Raw genomic sequence first — 16,885 nt, 5'->3', positions numbered from 1 at the left:
GTGATTGGAAGCGTCAGACACAGTCACTCAGCGTGGAAGGCGAGTCTGACTGCAACCACAGATGTCAATGGGTGAGGAACCAGTAAATATGTATGAGCAGCCCCAGAAGTGAATGAGAGGCTGTGGGGACAGGTACAGCCGCGCCTTAGACACGTTAAGTATAGCGCGCTCTCGCTTTATTTTTATTTATTTTTTATTTCTCAAGTGCAGATTCCCTGAGAACCCCAGGGCGGGGCACTCGGGTGCCTTTGAACCCGTGGGAGGAGGTGGGGGGGGGGGGCAGAATTTACAGTTCAAGCCTGCCCATCACTATTATTCTCCATTGAACAATAAAAAGAAAAAAAAAAAAACCCACACGGTCAAAAATGCATGGAAAATGAATGTGCTTTTGGATGCATCTTTGTGACCACCGGCTGCATTTTTTCAGACCAGAGGGTGCAGTTTTAAAGGGCAACACAAAACTGCAGCGAGCAGACAGTCTTAGGCTATGTGCCCACAGGGAAAGTGTCCAGGACATTCTGCAGGAGCTCCCAGAAATCCGCAGCAGAACTTTGTCTGTTTACATGCTGCGGTTGTATTGCGGAATGTCCTGCGGATATGCTGCGGGCATTCTGCATTGAGGACACCGTACCATGGCTTCGGCACTGCATCCTCAATGCAGAACAAGTCCTGGAGTGATTGGGGAGTTCATACTTACCTCCATCACGCAGCACTTCACTTTCCGGCTTGTGTGTCAGCGTCTGCACTGTGCAGGAGAAGGTGGGCGGGCCTGAACAAGCTCTGGCTGTCACATGACCGGAGCTCGTGCAGGCACTGCCCACCTCCTTTTTCCTGCTCCTGGCTCCACTGCCGTCCTCTGCACTGGAGGAAGTGACTCTGGTATCTGCTATCAAGGCAGGTAAGTATGGGACCCTGCGGAGAAATCCGCAGGAATAATTCACATGCTGCAGATTGTTCTGCAGGTAAATTCGCATTATTTCCACTGCGGAAAAAAACGCAGCATGGGCACAGCAGTTCCAAAATGCCATAGAAATGGCTGGTGACTCGCTGTACTGCGAATTTTTGAAAAATCCGCGGAATTTCCGCCAAAAAATCGTGGCAAACTTTCCGCAGCGTGGGCACATAGCCTTAAAGTTTGCTCAACAATGTACTCCTAGAGGGTAAGGATTCCAGTTTAGAACCACAACTGTGATAAACTCACGAGGTAAGATTCAAAAGAAACCACCTAAACAAACCTCTATAAAAAAAATATCCTTTAATATTATTCAGTAAAAACAATATACGACACCAATGTCAAATAACATATAAAACACATGACAGTGTATTAGTGAGAGGTCTAATGAAGAGCAGGAAAGGCCGTGCAGGAATAGGATGATAGTTAGATACACTCTAGATGATCTTAGAGGAGCTAGATGATCCTCAATTTCTCCTGCCTGACTGCGGAGGGTATTATAATGTTTTGAACACCCCCCGCTCCGGGTGGCTGTCCCTTGCTATCCCTGTTCTTCACTGGCCTGAAACCCACCACCAAACCAGGTGCATAGTGTAAGACCAGGACAACGTAAAAAAATACAAATAATTATAATGGTTCCTGAACAAGACTGGATTCTATATTTCAGTCTAGATACTGTATAAACAGCAGTTAGGAAAGAGCTACTGGGTCCACCAAGGCTGGTACCCACAGCTTCTCTCCCCGACGCATTTCCCCCCCTCCTAACTGAATGGTCGGGGGTTCATCAGGGGTAAATATCCAACAACACTTGGAACAGCATCCAAGATTAATACACTGGTTGCAGCAAAACGTGCTTGCTTGATCTGTCTAAGTACAGTCTCCTAAAAGGACTAGTAGTGTCCTCCTTATATGGTCCACTTTTCTTGTCTCAGCAGAGAGAAGATATCACTATTCAGGGTAGAAGACACCTATAGTCCTGATGCAAGGCTTATGGATGGTGCACTTGTGTGGCCGTTTAGGGCAGAGGATCTCAGTCAGCCCTCTAGGTTATATATTCAGCTGTCCAATTTACCTATATACTAATGTTTCCATAAAGAGAATCCCTAGATTCCATTTCAAATCCCAGAGAGAGTAAACCCTATACAGTAATGTTTCCTTGCTGGAGGCCCTGGATCTCCACTTCAAATCCCTTTAAATGTAAGTACATCCAGGGATACACTCGATCTGCAAGGACAAATGTCCCGAGCGCCTGAGCACATCTAGTTACGCAGAGAGTGTGGATGATGCCATCTGGGCCGGAGATGAAGTGGCCTGTGGTGTCCCCGCTTGCTGACATTTGTCCTTGCAAGACATGACTTGTAACATCATGGTGTTGGGCTATTTTTTTTTTTTTTTTTAATCATACAGCACTAGCAAACTTCCTGTAATTGAAGGAAAGATAAATGGACAAACGTACATTAACAGGTCTTGATAAAAAAAAAAAAAAAAAAAAATAGGCTGCCACCTACCAGGATGATTAGAATGAAACAAGGGTAGACGTTTCAGCAAGACAATTGATCCCAAACACAGCCACGGAATCTCGCTCAATTGGTTTCAGAGAAAGTAAATACAGCTGCTAGAATTGCCCTGCCAATTACCTGACCTGAATCAATAGAAGATTTATGGAAGGAACTAAAGCTCAGAGATCATAGAAGAAGTCCAAGAAACCTTCAGGATTTGAAGAGTGTTTGGTGTGGAAGAATGGGCCAAAGTTGTACCTGAGCAATGCATGCAACTATTTTCGCCATACAGTGTGTCTTGAAGTCATCATCACTAACACAAGAATTTTGTACGACGTATTAAATAAAATGTCAGTAAGTGTGTTCAATACATTTTCCCTGTATCATGTCTCATTTCAGATCATGAACAGGATTATTTTTATTTCTTTGCTTGTATGGATTGGATGGGTTGTTAACATCTTGTGAGAAATTCCTGGCAAAGCACCTTTAGAAATATATTTCTTAGAAAATTAGTGACGTGTTTAATATTTACTTCCCTCGCTACATGTAAATGGACTGTTAAAAGATTTATGGTCCGGTTACAACTCCCAGAGAATCTGCTTCCATGGCTTATTTTTAAATGAAAGGGGGGTTACTAGTGTGTCACTCATATGTCTCAAATGAGGTTTACACTAAATAAGCCCTGGAGGCAGATGTGTCCATAATGCTTAGCAGCAAATTTAAATATTAAGAAAAACATTTCTCTGAAAAAATGTTGGATGGCAGATAAAGGAATCATTTTCTTCAGATCTAGGACCTAGATGCCCATATAGATGGCTTAGGAAAGTTGATCTGACAGATTCCCTTTAAAATAAAAAAAAAACAAAAACAAAAAAAAACACGCCTTTAAAAACAACCCACCACCAACCTTACCATGTGATCCGCTTTTGTCCAAAAAGTTGCTAAGATTAAATAGTGTGTTTCGTGATGCCAAATATTGGATGAATCTCTGCAATAGATAAAAAAAAAAAATTATACCAGACAATGTGCTGCATTTTTAGTATGTTTATTTTAAGTACAGTTGTGATCAAATGTATTCAACCCCCATTACAAAAAAGGTTTATCAGCAAAATTGACAAACTTTCTGCTGTTTGTTTCGGTTTGGTTTACTGCAATCTATATGGCTCAACACAACTAATATAACAAGTGGTTTCTCCAAATTCAACACAGAATTCAACCCCTTCATGACCAGCATCTTATCTTTAGTACTTAGAGCCCCTATGGATGCTATAACCTGTTGCAAATGTGATGCATAAGCACCTTCTGGGAGCGAAGTCAAAAGAATCCCATCCCGTTCCGCACGGTCTTTTGTCTCACTAATATTTTTAAGTTTGCAAGCTGCAAATGCCTTCTTTTAATCCCACTAAAGATTTTCTAAAAGGTTAAAGTCTGGTGACTGATAGCATACCAGAGTTTTTCTACAGCTTTCCACATTCAAACCTGGAGTTTTGGGTATGCTTAGGATTGTTGTTCTGCTGAAAGGTCCAGTGACACCCTAGCTTCAGCTTCCTCACAGAAGGCATGGAGATTTTCCTGATATTTGATTGAATCCACCTTGTTCTCCACACGCTGTAGGTTTCCATTGCCAAATGAAGCAAAGTATCACCGAGCCACCATGCTTCACTGTAGGCAGGGTGTTTTCAGCATATTCACTTCATTCTTCCTCATCCAGACATACAAACGATCCATAGGCCCAAAAAGCTCCGGCTTTTTTCATTACTCCACAAAAGAGAATTGCACAACTTCTATGCCTTATTCATATGGTGCAGACTTTTATTGTTCTTTGGGTTAAAGTGTACGTCCGAGTTAGGGCAAGGGAGACCTTCAGTGTTTTGTTTGCTCCTTACTGAGAAACTGAAACTCAGTGCTTGCTGCCACCAAATCTTGCTGCAGGTATTTTGTATAGGTGTTGATATCTCCACATGTAGGTAGTGTAGCTAGAGTTCCTGTAATTGGCACTCCTGAGGAAGCCACTGTGGAGCAGCTATATGCATGAAGTTCGAGTCTCCCTAACCAAGAGTAACACAGACTATTAGGTTCAATCTCCATTTTGAATGTGGATTTCTATTATGTAGTTTGGGGGGAAAAAAAAAAAATCAATGTTGTATGATCTCAATGGCGCTACAGTTATTGTACACTGTATGGGTGTGCGCAGCACACTGTTACAGTTGAATTCTGTAGTAGAGCAGAGACACATGATCTCCCTGCACGACCGCCGCTTTTTGTGCTATGTACCGCAGGTCAATTTATGCCTGCTGGCTACAGAAAAGCAATGAACATCAGGGAAACTGACAGACAAGGCGGGGGCATGGAGCGACTGGGATTCTGCCTGCCCAGGCGCGTTGACATCACAGTGTTTGTTTTGTTGGTCGGTGGACAGGATCCATGGGTAGATTAGTTTAAGATTTTTTTTTTTGCTCACGGGAAAAATACTAGGGGCCATTGATACAGTGTGGGGGGCAATCAATGTGATCACAGCATTCAGGGGGAAGGGAGAGGAATCGCTCACCCTGTCGATCAATTCCATGTAATGCAATCACAGAGACCCGATCATGGAATGGCAACTCTGGGTCATCACCATGATGACCCAGGGTTACTGAGCTAAGGCCACACACACACACACACACACACACACACACACACACACACACACACACACACACACACACTGGCTGCATGGTGTGTGAGGCGAAGTGTCAGTGCAGCAGTGACAGATCTAATCCCATTGCAGTAAATAGAGCTCAACCACTGCGGTGGATTATATCCGCAGGGAACTATGCAAAAAGAATTGGACATGCTGCTGCTTTTTTCGGCACCAAAATCTGCAAGGAAAAAAAAAAAAGACGCAGCATATGTACAGAAAGTGAGGATTCTCAGACTTTGCTGGCATGCGTTTTTTCCTTGCACTATTGATTAAATCTGCAAAAAAAAAAAATGCATTGCAATGTGTACACATGGCCTTACATGTTAAGTGGGCACTTAAGCATTATTGTTCTAGGAGCATTCCGTGTATTGTGGTATGGACACCCTGGGTGTATTACTACTACCTAGGGAGAAAAAATGTGGACACTGGGATTAGTATTTTCTAGGAGGCAATTTTACCATCTAGAGGGCACAAAGGAGGCATTATTACCATGCAGGAGACACAGTGGTGGATATGATGTGGGGTATTAAGAGGATAAGTAATGGGGACTACTAACGAGTGAGCACGACCATGCTCTGATGCTCCATACTCGTAATAAGCAGCTATACGCTTGGATGGGCACAACTCAAGTACCAGAGTATAATGGAAGTCATGGGGAACTCAAGCATTTTTCTGTTATATTTTCAGGAAAAATGCTAGAGTTCAACATTGACTTCCATTACACTCAGGTACTAGAGTCGCACCCATCCGAGCAGCGAGCGGGTTGTTACGAGTACTGAGCACCCAAGTACGGTAATGCTCACTGATTACTAATATAAGCTCAGCATCGGAGTGACAATAGGATCAGGCATTTGCGCAGGTTTGGAATACATGGGGATCAGGGCTGGAAATGTGAGAAGTCAAATGTGTCTTTTTTTGTAGTTATGCAGACAAGAAGAAGTTGTGTCGGTCTGAGCCAGACGGGTGGAGGGGGGGCGCAAGGGAAAAGTGAACAACTCCCTCAGAAAGAGCATCAGCTGTAAGTCCCCATCTATAACTGTACTGTAACCTTTTACATATTCTACAGGACAGATATCTACCACTATACGGTCTCCGTATGGCAGTGGTATCGGTGTTAACCTATGTATAGTGATTTTCAATAACAGCCCAGGCATCTGCTTTTACCATATACTTATGATTATGCTGCACCGCCGTACTTGTACACATGGCTATCTGGCTACAGAGGCCCACTCAGATATTTGCTTCCCTCCCTGAGCTGAACCCTAGTTATGCCACTATTTCAGCCCCTCTATCATGCTGCTGTCAGATTACATTGTAAAATCCTGGTTACAAATTCTCTTTAAAAAAGGGACTTTGAACAGTGACTATGTAGACATGGTACAGGCCCACAGTGCATCATGGTGGGGGCCAAACATTTAAATACATCTTCCCACCTGCTTGTTTACCCTCCATCTCCACCTTCCCCTCTTTGATTGACTGCTCTGGCTTCAGAGAGCCAAGAAAGGTGGAGATAGAAGGAAAACAAGCAGATTGGAAGGTGGATTTAAATTATTAGCCCAGTCATTATGACAGAGCTCCTGTACTTGGTTTGAACAGTCATTCTGTGCTGACATAGTCCTTTAAAACTGTAGACATCCGTGTGTTATTTCTCATCATGGGGACACAGATTTATTTGATGCGAAACAGATTAAAAACAGAACGCTGTTTTGTTTTTATATATAATCTGTGAGAAAGCACATTCATTGTAATACGTCAGATGAGCTATCTGCAACAACTGCTATATTGTTAGTGGATGATCAGCATTTTTCAATAGAACAGACATTGACATGCTGCAATCTGGTAGAAGCATCCCAATCCCGGCTACTCTATTCCGCTGAGAATTTTAACTGCCCAAATCTACAGGTGAAACCCCCGGCTTCTCCATGCCTAGTGGATCTACCCTAACAGTACGGATTACAATTTCACATACAATAAACATGCTTCTTAAAAACGAAATTCTGCATTTACAGTATCAAAACCTAAACAGCTGCCACAATGAAGAACAACTAGCATAGGCTTTATAAAACGCCTGAATAATAGATATTCCTACCTCATTACCATGGACCATCAGATGATGAGTTGTGACTAAGGCTTTGAACACAACCACCCAGCTGCTATTTGTGGCTCGCTCAAACAATGTGTCTGCCATCTGAGGGATATTCACATTAGTCTCGTTGGTAGCTTGGATTAAATCTGAAAATAAGAAGAAAAAAAAAAAAACAACATTAAAAAGGTGCATAATTCTGAAAGCCGCACTCTTCTAGCAAAAAAAAAAAACAAAAAACTTCTGGAATTAAGCCTGAAAAGCTGTAACATGTTCCTCTTCATCAATGATTTAGGTAAATAGTTATTATGGTTCATTAGAATTGCCCCCCCACCCACATTAACATGGGGCTTCTCATCAGATCTTTAAAGGGAACCAGTCACCACTTTTTCGGCCTATAAGCTGCGGTCACCACTACCGGGCTCTTATACACAGCATGTTAGAATGCTGTATATAAGAGCCCAGGCCGGGGGTATAACATAAAAAACACTTTATAATACTTACCCAACGGTTGTGCTGTGGGCCTTATGGGTGTCTCCGTTGTCTGGTGCCGATGCCGCCTCTTTTGGCCATCTTTGTTCTTCTTCTCTAGCTGCGGTGCATGATGGGTCCGACATCATACACACTAGAAGGCATTCAGGTCCTGAGCAGGGCAGATCAAAGAACTGTAGTGCGCCTGCGCAAGACTGGCGAGTGTGTATGACGTAGACGCGTCATGCACAAAGGCTTCAGAAAGAACGAAGATGGCCGAAAAAGGAGGCGCCGGCACCGGAGAACGGTGACACGCATATGGCCCACCGCACGACCGTTCGGTAAGTATTATAAATAGGGATGATCGAATACCTCAAATATTCGGCTTCGCAAATATTTTCCGAATACCTCGCCGCTATTCGATGCGCACTGCAAGCCTATGGGAAGCCCAAATAGTACCAAATAGTTATGCGGTTTTCCCATAGACTTACATTGCTCTTCGAATATTCGAATAGCGGCAAGGTATTCGGAAAATATTCGCGAAGCCGAATAATCGAAGTATTCGATCATCCCTAATTATAAAGTGTTTTTTATGTTATACCCCGGCCTGGGCTCTTATATACAGCATTCTAACATGCTGTATATAAGAGCCCACTGGTGGTGGCCGCAGCTTATAGGCCAAAAAAGTGGTGACAGGTTCCCTTTAAATCAGTGAAGGTCCCTGTGGCTGGATACTCCGTAGTGATGAGGCAACCTGAAGTTTGGTGTTCGGTACAAACTCAGACTTTTCAAAGAAAGCAAAGTTTGGGTGCAGTACGAATGCAAATCACAAATCACTTGTACGAGCAGTGCTGTGCTGGGGTACACTTGGTGCTCAGCCCAGCGCAAGCCACTAGCATTGGCACAGCTCACACTGGGAGGGGGGGGGGGGGGTAACAACAGTGTGATCAGATGTAGTGTGCACACAAAAAAATAAAAATAAAAAAAAAAAAACTCTGCACACCCTGATGTGTTTATGGCTGCCTGCATATGGGCGGAGACCCGAACTGCCCAATTAGGGTCTTCAAATGAAGTTCAGGTCAAGTCTGGGTCCAAAACAGAACTTAAAAAAAGTTTAGCTGGACCAGCAGAATCCGAACTTCCAAGAGTTCATTCATCTCCAATCCGCAGCAAATTTAGCATAACCACCAATTCTCACTCATGAGCCTTCTGTGCATGTTCTTTAGCTATGCCATAAAAGCACATGTGTTGCTTTTTATAGTTATTAATATGAGCATACAGGTGGCATAGAGGTGAAATTAGCCATACCTGTATGCCTCCGATTTGGCAAAAGTACTCTTTCATATCTTCCGGACTATATGGCGTGTGCTGCCCAGAAAATAAACCTGCCTCCAGTCTTCATTATACAGGATTCTTCCTCCCCTTCTCTTCAGAGTCCCTGTGACTTCAGGCGCGCGGCCGTCTCTCCCCTGTGCTGTGAAGTAGCAGTGACTCCCTGGTGCCTGCGCACAGCAAAATTGAAGCCTGTGCCCACAGGAGGGCAGAACAGTGCAGAGAGGGACGGCTGGCATAATGCGAAGGCGAGAGATTTCCAGCTTCTCATCTGACATCACAGGAACACCAGGGAAAAGAAGGGGAGGAAAAATCCTGTATAATGAAGACTGGAGGCAGTCTTATCTTCTGGGCAGCACATGCCCCATAGCCCGAAAGATAGAAGATAAGAGGATTTTTGCCAAACAATCCCTCATCAGTAGACATACAGGTATAGCCAATTTCACCTTTATGCCACCCTTATGCCCATGTAAACAAAAAACAAAAAAAAAAAAAAACTACTACTATACTGCCTTGCGAAAGTATTTGGCCCCCTTGAATTTTTCAACCTTTTCCCACATTTCAGGCTTGAAACAAAAAAAAAAAAAAAAGAAATTTTAATGTTATGGTGAAGAATCAACAAGTGGGACACGATTGTGAAGTTGAATGAAATTACTTATTTTAAAACTTTTGTAAAAAAAGAATAACTGAAAATTGGGGCGTGCAATATTATTCATCCCCTTTACTTTCAGTGCAGCAAACTCACTCCAGAAATTCATTGAGGATCTCTGAATGATCCAATGTTGTCCTAAATGACTGATGATGATAAATATAAGCCCCCTGTGTGTAATCAAGTCTCCGTATAAATGCACCTGCTCTGTGATAGTCTCAGTGTTCTGTTTAAAGCGCATACAGCATCATGAAGACCAAAGGAACACAACAGACAGGTCTGAGATACTGTTGTGGAGAAGTTTAAAGCCGGATTTGGATACAAAAAGATTTCCACAACTTTAAAACAGAAGCACTTGCAGCGATCATTTTGAAATAGAAAGCATATCATACCACTGCAAATATAGCAAGACCCCTGCCGTCCCTCAAAACTTTCATCTCAAACAAGGAGAAGACTGATCAGAGATGCAGCCAAGAGGCCCATGATCACTCTGGATAAACTGCAGAGATCTACAGCTGAGGTGGGAGAGTCTGTCCATAGGACAACAATCAGTCATAAATTGCACAAATCTGGCCTTTATGGAAGAGTGGCAAGGAGAAAGCCATTTCTCAAAGATATCCATAAAAAGTGTCATTTAAAGTTTGCCACAAGCCACCTGGGAGACACACCAAACATGTGGAAGAAGGTGCTCTGGTCAGATGAAACCAAAAATTGAACTTTTTGGGCACAATGCTAAACGATATGTTTGACGTAAAAGCAACACAGCTCATCACCCTGAACACACCAACTCCACTGTTAAACATGGTGGTGGCAGCATCGTGGTTTGGGCCTGCTTTTCTTCAGCAGGGACAGGGAAAATTGTTAAAATTGAGGGGGAAGATGGATGGAGCCAAATACAGTACAGGACCATTCTTGAAGAAAACCTATTTGAGTCTGCAAAAGACCTGAGACTGGGACGGAGATTAGTCTTCCAACAAGACAATGATCCAAAACATAAAAGCAAAATCTACAATGGAATAGTTCACAAATAAACGTATCCAGGTGTTAGAATGGCCAAGTCAAAGTCCAGACCTGAATCCAATCGAGAATCTGTGGAAAGAGCTGAAAAATGCTGTTCACAAACGCTCTCCATCCAACCTCACTCAGCTCCAGCTGTTTGCAAAGGAAGAATGGGCAAGAATTTTAGTCTCTCGATGTGCAAAGCTGATAAACACATACCCCAAGCGACTTGCAGCTGTAAATCGCAGAAAAAGGTGGCGCTACAAAGTATTAACTTAAAGGGGACGAATAATATTTCACGCCCCAATTTTCAGTTTATTCTTTCTTACAAAAGTTTAAAATAAGCAATAAATTTCGTTCAACTTCACAATTGTGTCCCACTTGTTGTTGATTCTTCACCATAACAAAATTTATATCTTTAATGTTTGAAAGTAACAAGTAAAAAAAAAACAAAAAAAAAAAAAAAAAACAAAAAAAAACACACAACACAAATTGGACAGAATTTCACACAAACCCCCCCCCAAAAAATGGGCCAGACAAATTGGTTGGCATCCCTGACTCAATAGTTGGTTGCACATCCCTTGGAATAAATAACTGCAATCAATCGCTTCCTATAATAATCAACATCTCTCAACTGGAATTTTGCACCATTTGTCCTTTTCAATCTGCTCCAGGTCTCATATTTGAAAGGTGCCTTCTCACAGGAACAATTTTAAGATCTCACCACAGGTGTTCACTAGGATTTATATCCGGACCGATTGCTGGCCACTGCAAAACTCTACAGTTCTTTGTTTCCATCCATTTCTGGTGGCTTCTTGAAGTATGTTTGTGGTCATTGTCCCCTTTGTGGAGACATGGTCAGTGGGTTCTCTCGTCTGCTGGCCTGACTGTCTTTATAAAGAATGCACGGACCACAGCTCATCCCACTGAACACTCCTTCCCCGTGGGCAAAATACTACTCAGACAACACAGGGTGTGTGAACCACACAATGGTAAGACTTTATTGGTTCACCAACAGCAAAAACACAAGATGGTTTAAATACCGTCAGGGATTAAAGTCTTCAAGATTTTGAGGCTTCCAGGGCCAACTAGCCCAGTCCAGCAGGACCCAGCTTTTGGCGGGCACCCACTGAGAAGAGATAGCGGCAACCTTAGGAAGCAATTCTGGATTTCCTCAGTCAGAGATGAAGATCCTCAGGTGAAATTATGTAGAATTATGTACTCTTGGTACAGTTCTGGGATTCCCCAACTGGAGCCGAAGTTCCTCAGCTGGGGCATGTAGAATAATACACTGGCGACAGAAGCAAGGCCCTTCTATAGCTGTCAGTTCTCAATTCAGGGAATTGTGCCTTACAAGATTGGTTGGAGATGAGTGCTCTCTCATTGGACGCAAGTTCAAATCAGACAGCTTAATAAATTAACCTTTGAACTATGCAGTCAGAGGGGCTGTGGCAATATACATTTATAGACAATAAGGCTCTGATCAGTCTGGGAAGAGACAATGGTTAACTTCTCTTGATTTAACACACAAAAAGACCCATACGTCTGGCCTAATTAAGAACACTTCACCCCCACACAAGTAGCCAAAAGCTGTGTTGTCACACCCTTGACCTAGGGCGCAAACCCAGCGTTCTGATACTAGGCACTACATTGTGACCCAAAATACTTTAGTAATCTTCAGATTTCATGATGCCTTGCAGACAGTGAAGGCACCCAGTGCCAGATGCAGAAAACCAATCCCAAAACATATTTTAGACTCTACCATATTTGACTAAGTATGGTGTTCTTTTCTTTGTAGGCCTCATTCTGTTTTCGGTAAACAGTAGAATTATGAGCTTTTTGGTAAAACACTATCTTGGTCTCATCTGTTTAGAAGACACTTTCCCAGAAGGATTTTGGCTTACTCACATATGTCCTGGCAAGCTGCAGTATAGCTTTTTTATGTCTGTCAGCAGTGGGGTCTTGTTTGGTCTCCGGCCATAGCTTTTAATTTAATTCAAATGTTGAGTGATAAATAGTGATGAGCGAGTACTAAAAAGCTCGGGTGCTTGAGGCTCGGGCCGAGCATCCCAAGATACTCGTGTACTCGGCCCGAGCACCGAGCCCAATGTTATCCTATGGGAGACCCGAGTATTTTTGTGAAATGACCACCGGCAGCATGTAGAAACCATAAAACTGTAAATTAAAAAAAAAAAAAACGTGCGTGTGTGTGTAAGCGTGCATATAATATATATATATATATATATATATATATTATATATTATATATATATATACACACGCGGAGTGGAGTGCGGGAGGGGCCGTAGCCGAGCGGGGAAGTGTCGGGCTAAAGGCACGGTCATTCTGTGAGGGCCGGCCAATCACTGCAATTCCACAACAGGGCTGTGGCATTGCGGTCTGCCAGCCAATCCCTGCATGAGGGCTGGCTCTCAAAAGAGCGCCAACATGAAGACCACGAGTACAGCACGAGTATCGCGAAATTACTCGGTCCCCGCCGAGTAGCCCGAGTACAGTGATACTCGTGCGAGTACCGAGTAGTGACAAGCATACTCGCTCAACACTAGTGATAAACTAATGCGTCCTAAGTGTGCACTAAGCCTGCAGAACAGCTTGAAATTCTTTGGAACTTGATTGGGGCAGCTTATCCACCATCCCAATTATCCTGTGATACAACCTTTCTTCAATTTTTCTATGCCGTCCACGTTCAGGGAGGTTAGCTACATTACCATGGGTTGTAAAGTTCTTTATTATGTTGCGAACTGTGGACAAAGGAACATAAAGATCTCTGGAGATGGACTGGAGAGTGTTGAAAATCAAATTGCTGAAAAATATCAAGCTTACAAGTCCTCAGACAGTTCTCTTCTCTACTTTGTTCTCCATGCTTAGTGTGGCGCACACACAGACAAAATGCAAAGAATGTGTCAACTTCACACCTGAAACTACATAAAAAGGGAGCTTTTCATATTGCCCACACCAGTTACTTGCCACAGGTGAGTTTGAGCGAGCATCACATGCTTGAAACAAAAGTTGTTTACAGATAATTTTGAAAAAGTGGCCCATTTTGGGGGTTTTGGAGTAAAAATTACGCCCAATTTACTTTTTCCTCTGTTTTTTTGTTTTGTTTGTTATTGCTGTACCAATACACACAAAAAGAGCAAACAGTGTTTACAACAACGCAATTATTTTATGGGAGAAAAACTACACTTTATTGAACAATTTCAGGGGTACCAACACTTTTGCCCATGACATACATACCCAAATATATATATATTACACATACACACACACACACAGTATATAAAATGTATGGCATATGGAGATTCGTGACAATCGCCTATAATATTTACTGTGTATTGGTCCACAGTACTCCACCTTTATAAGGGTAATGAGACAAGAAAAAGACTACCATTTAAGTTACATCTCCTGGGTCAGATAGATAGATAGATAGATATATTCTCACTGTACAGGCCAATGGAGGAATACCACAAATCGTAGTGTGCAAGAAAGCTCTTATATAAATGGAGCTAGCTTTATGTCCCCAATCCTGTAGGATTTCTACTCTGCAAAAACACAAGCACCCTATTCTATTGAAGCCGCCATGCAAGACCGTGGAAACACACCCATTAAATATAATAAAAAAAATAATGTGCAATAACAGCAACCCAGAGGAGTTTATCAAGGTTAGCATGGTTACATTTTCGTTTAATCCCTCGGTATCCCCCCATGAAGGGTACTGCTAGGGACTAAAAGCAGCGTTTCTTCAGTTATACTGGGAATCCGTTACTCAGCCTCCAATTACTACATAATACAGAATCCATTTTCACAGTGCAAGTAATTCCCTGATGTGGGAACAGAAGCCTGCCAAAAGCAGTCTGCTGGTGAATCAGCAACACCTCACATTACTCACTTCATATAGTACGGCAGCAATACCTCGAAGGGTTAAAAAACGAGGAAGCGTCACTTCATTTTATTTTCATTCACGGCAGAGATTTTTTTTCCTGAAATAATTCCGTTTATATATGGATGGAGTGATACTCATTTTATAGAAAGTATATGCACGGAGCTCTAGCATTTGCTACATTGGAGATGGAAAAGATTACATCCCGTTTTCACACATTTAGCAGAAAAGAGCTCAGATCTAGGGTACCGTCACACTTTAGCGACGCTCCAGCGTTCCCATCAGCGATCTGACCTGGTCAGCATCGCTGGAGCGTCGCTACACGGTCGCTGGTGAGCAGTCAGGCAGATCTCACCAGCGACCAGTGACCAGCCCCCAGCCACGTGTGGAAGCGATGCTGCGCTTGGCAACTAAGGTAAATATCAGGTAACCAAGCGCTTTGTTACCCGATATTTACCTTGGTTACCAGCGCACACCGCTTCGCGCTGGCTCCCTGCACTCCTGGTCTGGGTACACATCGGGTTCCTAAGCAAACCGCTTTGCTTATTTACCAGATGTGTACTCCAGCTACGTGTGCAGGGAGCAGGGAGCCGGCACTGGCAGCTTGAGAGCGGCGGACGCTAGTAACCAAGGTAAATATCGGGTAACCAAGCAAATCACTTTGCTTGGTTACCCAATATTTACCTTGGTTACAGCTACCGAAGGCTGTCAGCAGCCGGCTCCCTGCTTCCTGCACATTCAGATCGTTGCTCTCTCGTTGTCAAACACCGTGATGTGTGCTTCACAGCGGGAGAGCAACGTCCAAAAAAAATGGAACCAGAGCAGTGTGTAACGAGCAGCGATCTCACAGCAGGGGCCAGATCGCTGCTCAGTGTCACACACAGCGAGATCGCTAATGAGGTCACTGGTACATCACAAAAAACGTGACTCAGCAGCGATCTCGCTATGTGAGAAGTACCCCTAAATTAACAAGCATGTTCCAGGCTATGAGCGCACATTGAAGACATTTTCTGCCCCTTCTGGCAGAACAATGCATGCATTGTTCCATGTGTTTTTCTTAAGTGAATGGGCTTAAAAAAAAAAAAACAAAAAAAACAAAACGCACCAAAAATTCACATGCTGCAGATTCTTTTCTGCACCAAAGCTGCAAGGAAAAAAAAAAAAAAATTAACATGCGCACAGCACTTCAGAATTCTCACTGACTTTGCTGGCATAAAGATAGGTATGCAGATGTGTGCCAAAATCTGCATCAAAAATGCACTGCGCGCACACAGATTTATAGTAGTTTTCTTAAAAACACAAGTTATCCTCTAAAATCGATAGGATAGAAAATAAAAATGACTCATTTTCACAACGAGGCCCCCCATGAACCTGACAAAAGGGGCTTTAGGAATCCAAGGCGAAGAGCTGTGGCATGAATGGAGCGGAGGTGCGCTTGTAAGGCCTCTACAAGACTGTCAAGGAAAGCAGAGTGGTTGCATTTCAATAACCAAAGAGGTGTACGTACCTCTGCTGTAATCAAAACAGGGTGCTACAAAGCCACGATCTTAGGGTATGTGCCCATGATCAGGACTGCCTGTGTTCAGAGAGCAGCAGGTCCTGCCTGCGGGACCGTGCGTCTCCTCCGCAGGAGACCGCAGATGACTGTGCCCACAATCAGGGCTCGAGGCACTGCAGTGTGCTGCTCGTGTTCTCCCTACAGAGGATGCCCGCAGGTCAGTGTTCGCTGCAGGGGGTGGGGGGGCGTAGCATAGTGGGCACGGGATTCAGAAATCCCATCCACTATGCTTGTACTGTACACCGCTGAACCATGCTGCGTAAAAAACAACACTGCAAATAGTGATTGTGGGCACGCACCCTTAGGGTTCTGAAATCCTTAGACCCCAAGCTATCAGGACATTATCCTCTCTCCAACATGTAATATTACAAGAGGAAACAATCTGGAGGTCCGCTAAAGCATGACCATTCTAAGGTAGCGTTAACATGTATGACAGATCGGACAGGAAACAACAAATTTCAGAGAAGTGCGAGTTCCAAATCATTCTTCTATCTGCTGAGTCAGAAAAGGCCTCTGCATAGATTACAGATGCTTTATTATTAAGAAATCAATATAAAAGTATCTCAATAAATTAGAATGTCATCAAAAAGGTAATTTCAGTAATTCAATACAAAAAGGGAAATGCATATATTATATATAGAGTCATTACAGAATGATCTATTTCACGTGTTTATTTTTGTTAATGTTGAGGATTATGGCTTACAGCCAATGGAAATCCAAAGTCATTATCTCAGGAAATTAGAATATTATATAAGCCCA

The 16,885-nt window shown here is 43.1% G+C and overlaps 1 protein-coding gene across 1 annotated transcript in view; it reads right to left on the bottom strand.

Moving 5' to 3' along the window:
* SNAP91 (synaptosome associated protein 91) overlaps window positions 1-16,885 on the bottom strand; it is a 198,609-nt gene that overhangs the window by 135,832 nt on the left and 45,892 nt on the right. The window contains exons 3-4 of the mRNA XM_075341499.1: window positions 7,224-7,366; window positions 3,364-3,439 (exon numbers count right to left, since the gene is read on the bottom strand). Coding sequence (XP_075197614.1) covers window positions 3,364-3,439; window positions 7,224-7,366 — 219 coding nt within the window. The remainder of the gene's footprint in view (window positions 1-3,363; window positions 3,440-7,223; window positions 7,367-16,885) is intronic.

This window comes from Anomaloglossus baeobatrachus, chromosome 3, assembly GCF_048569485.1.
Source record: "Anomaloglossus baeobatrachus isolate aAnoBae1 chromosome 3, aAnoBae1.hap1, whole genome shotgun sequence".
Classification (NCBI taxonomy): domain Eukaryota; kingdom Metazoa; phylum Chordata; class Amphibia; order Anura; family Aromobatidae; genus Anomaloglossus; species Anomaloglossus baeobatrachus.
The sequence above is the reverse complement of the archived record's forward strand: the minus strand, read 5'-3'. Positions and strand labels throughout refer to the sequence as shown.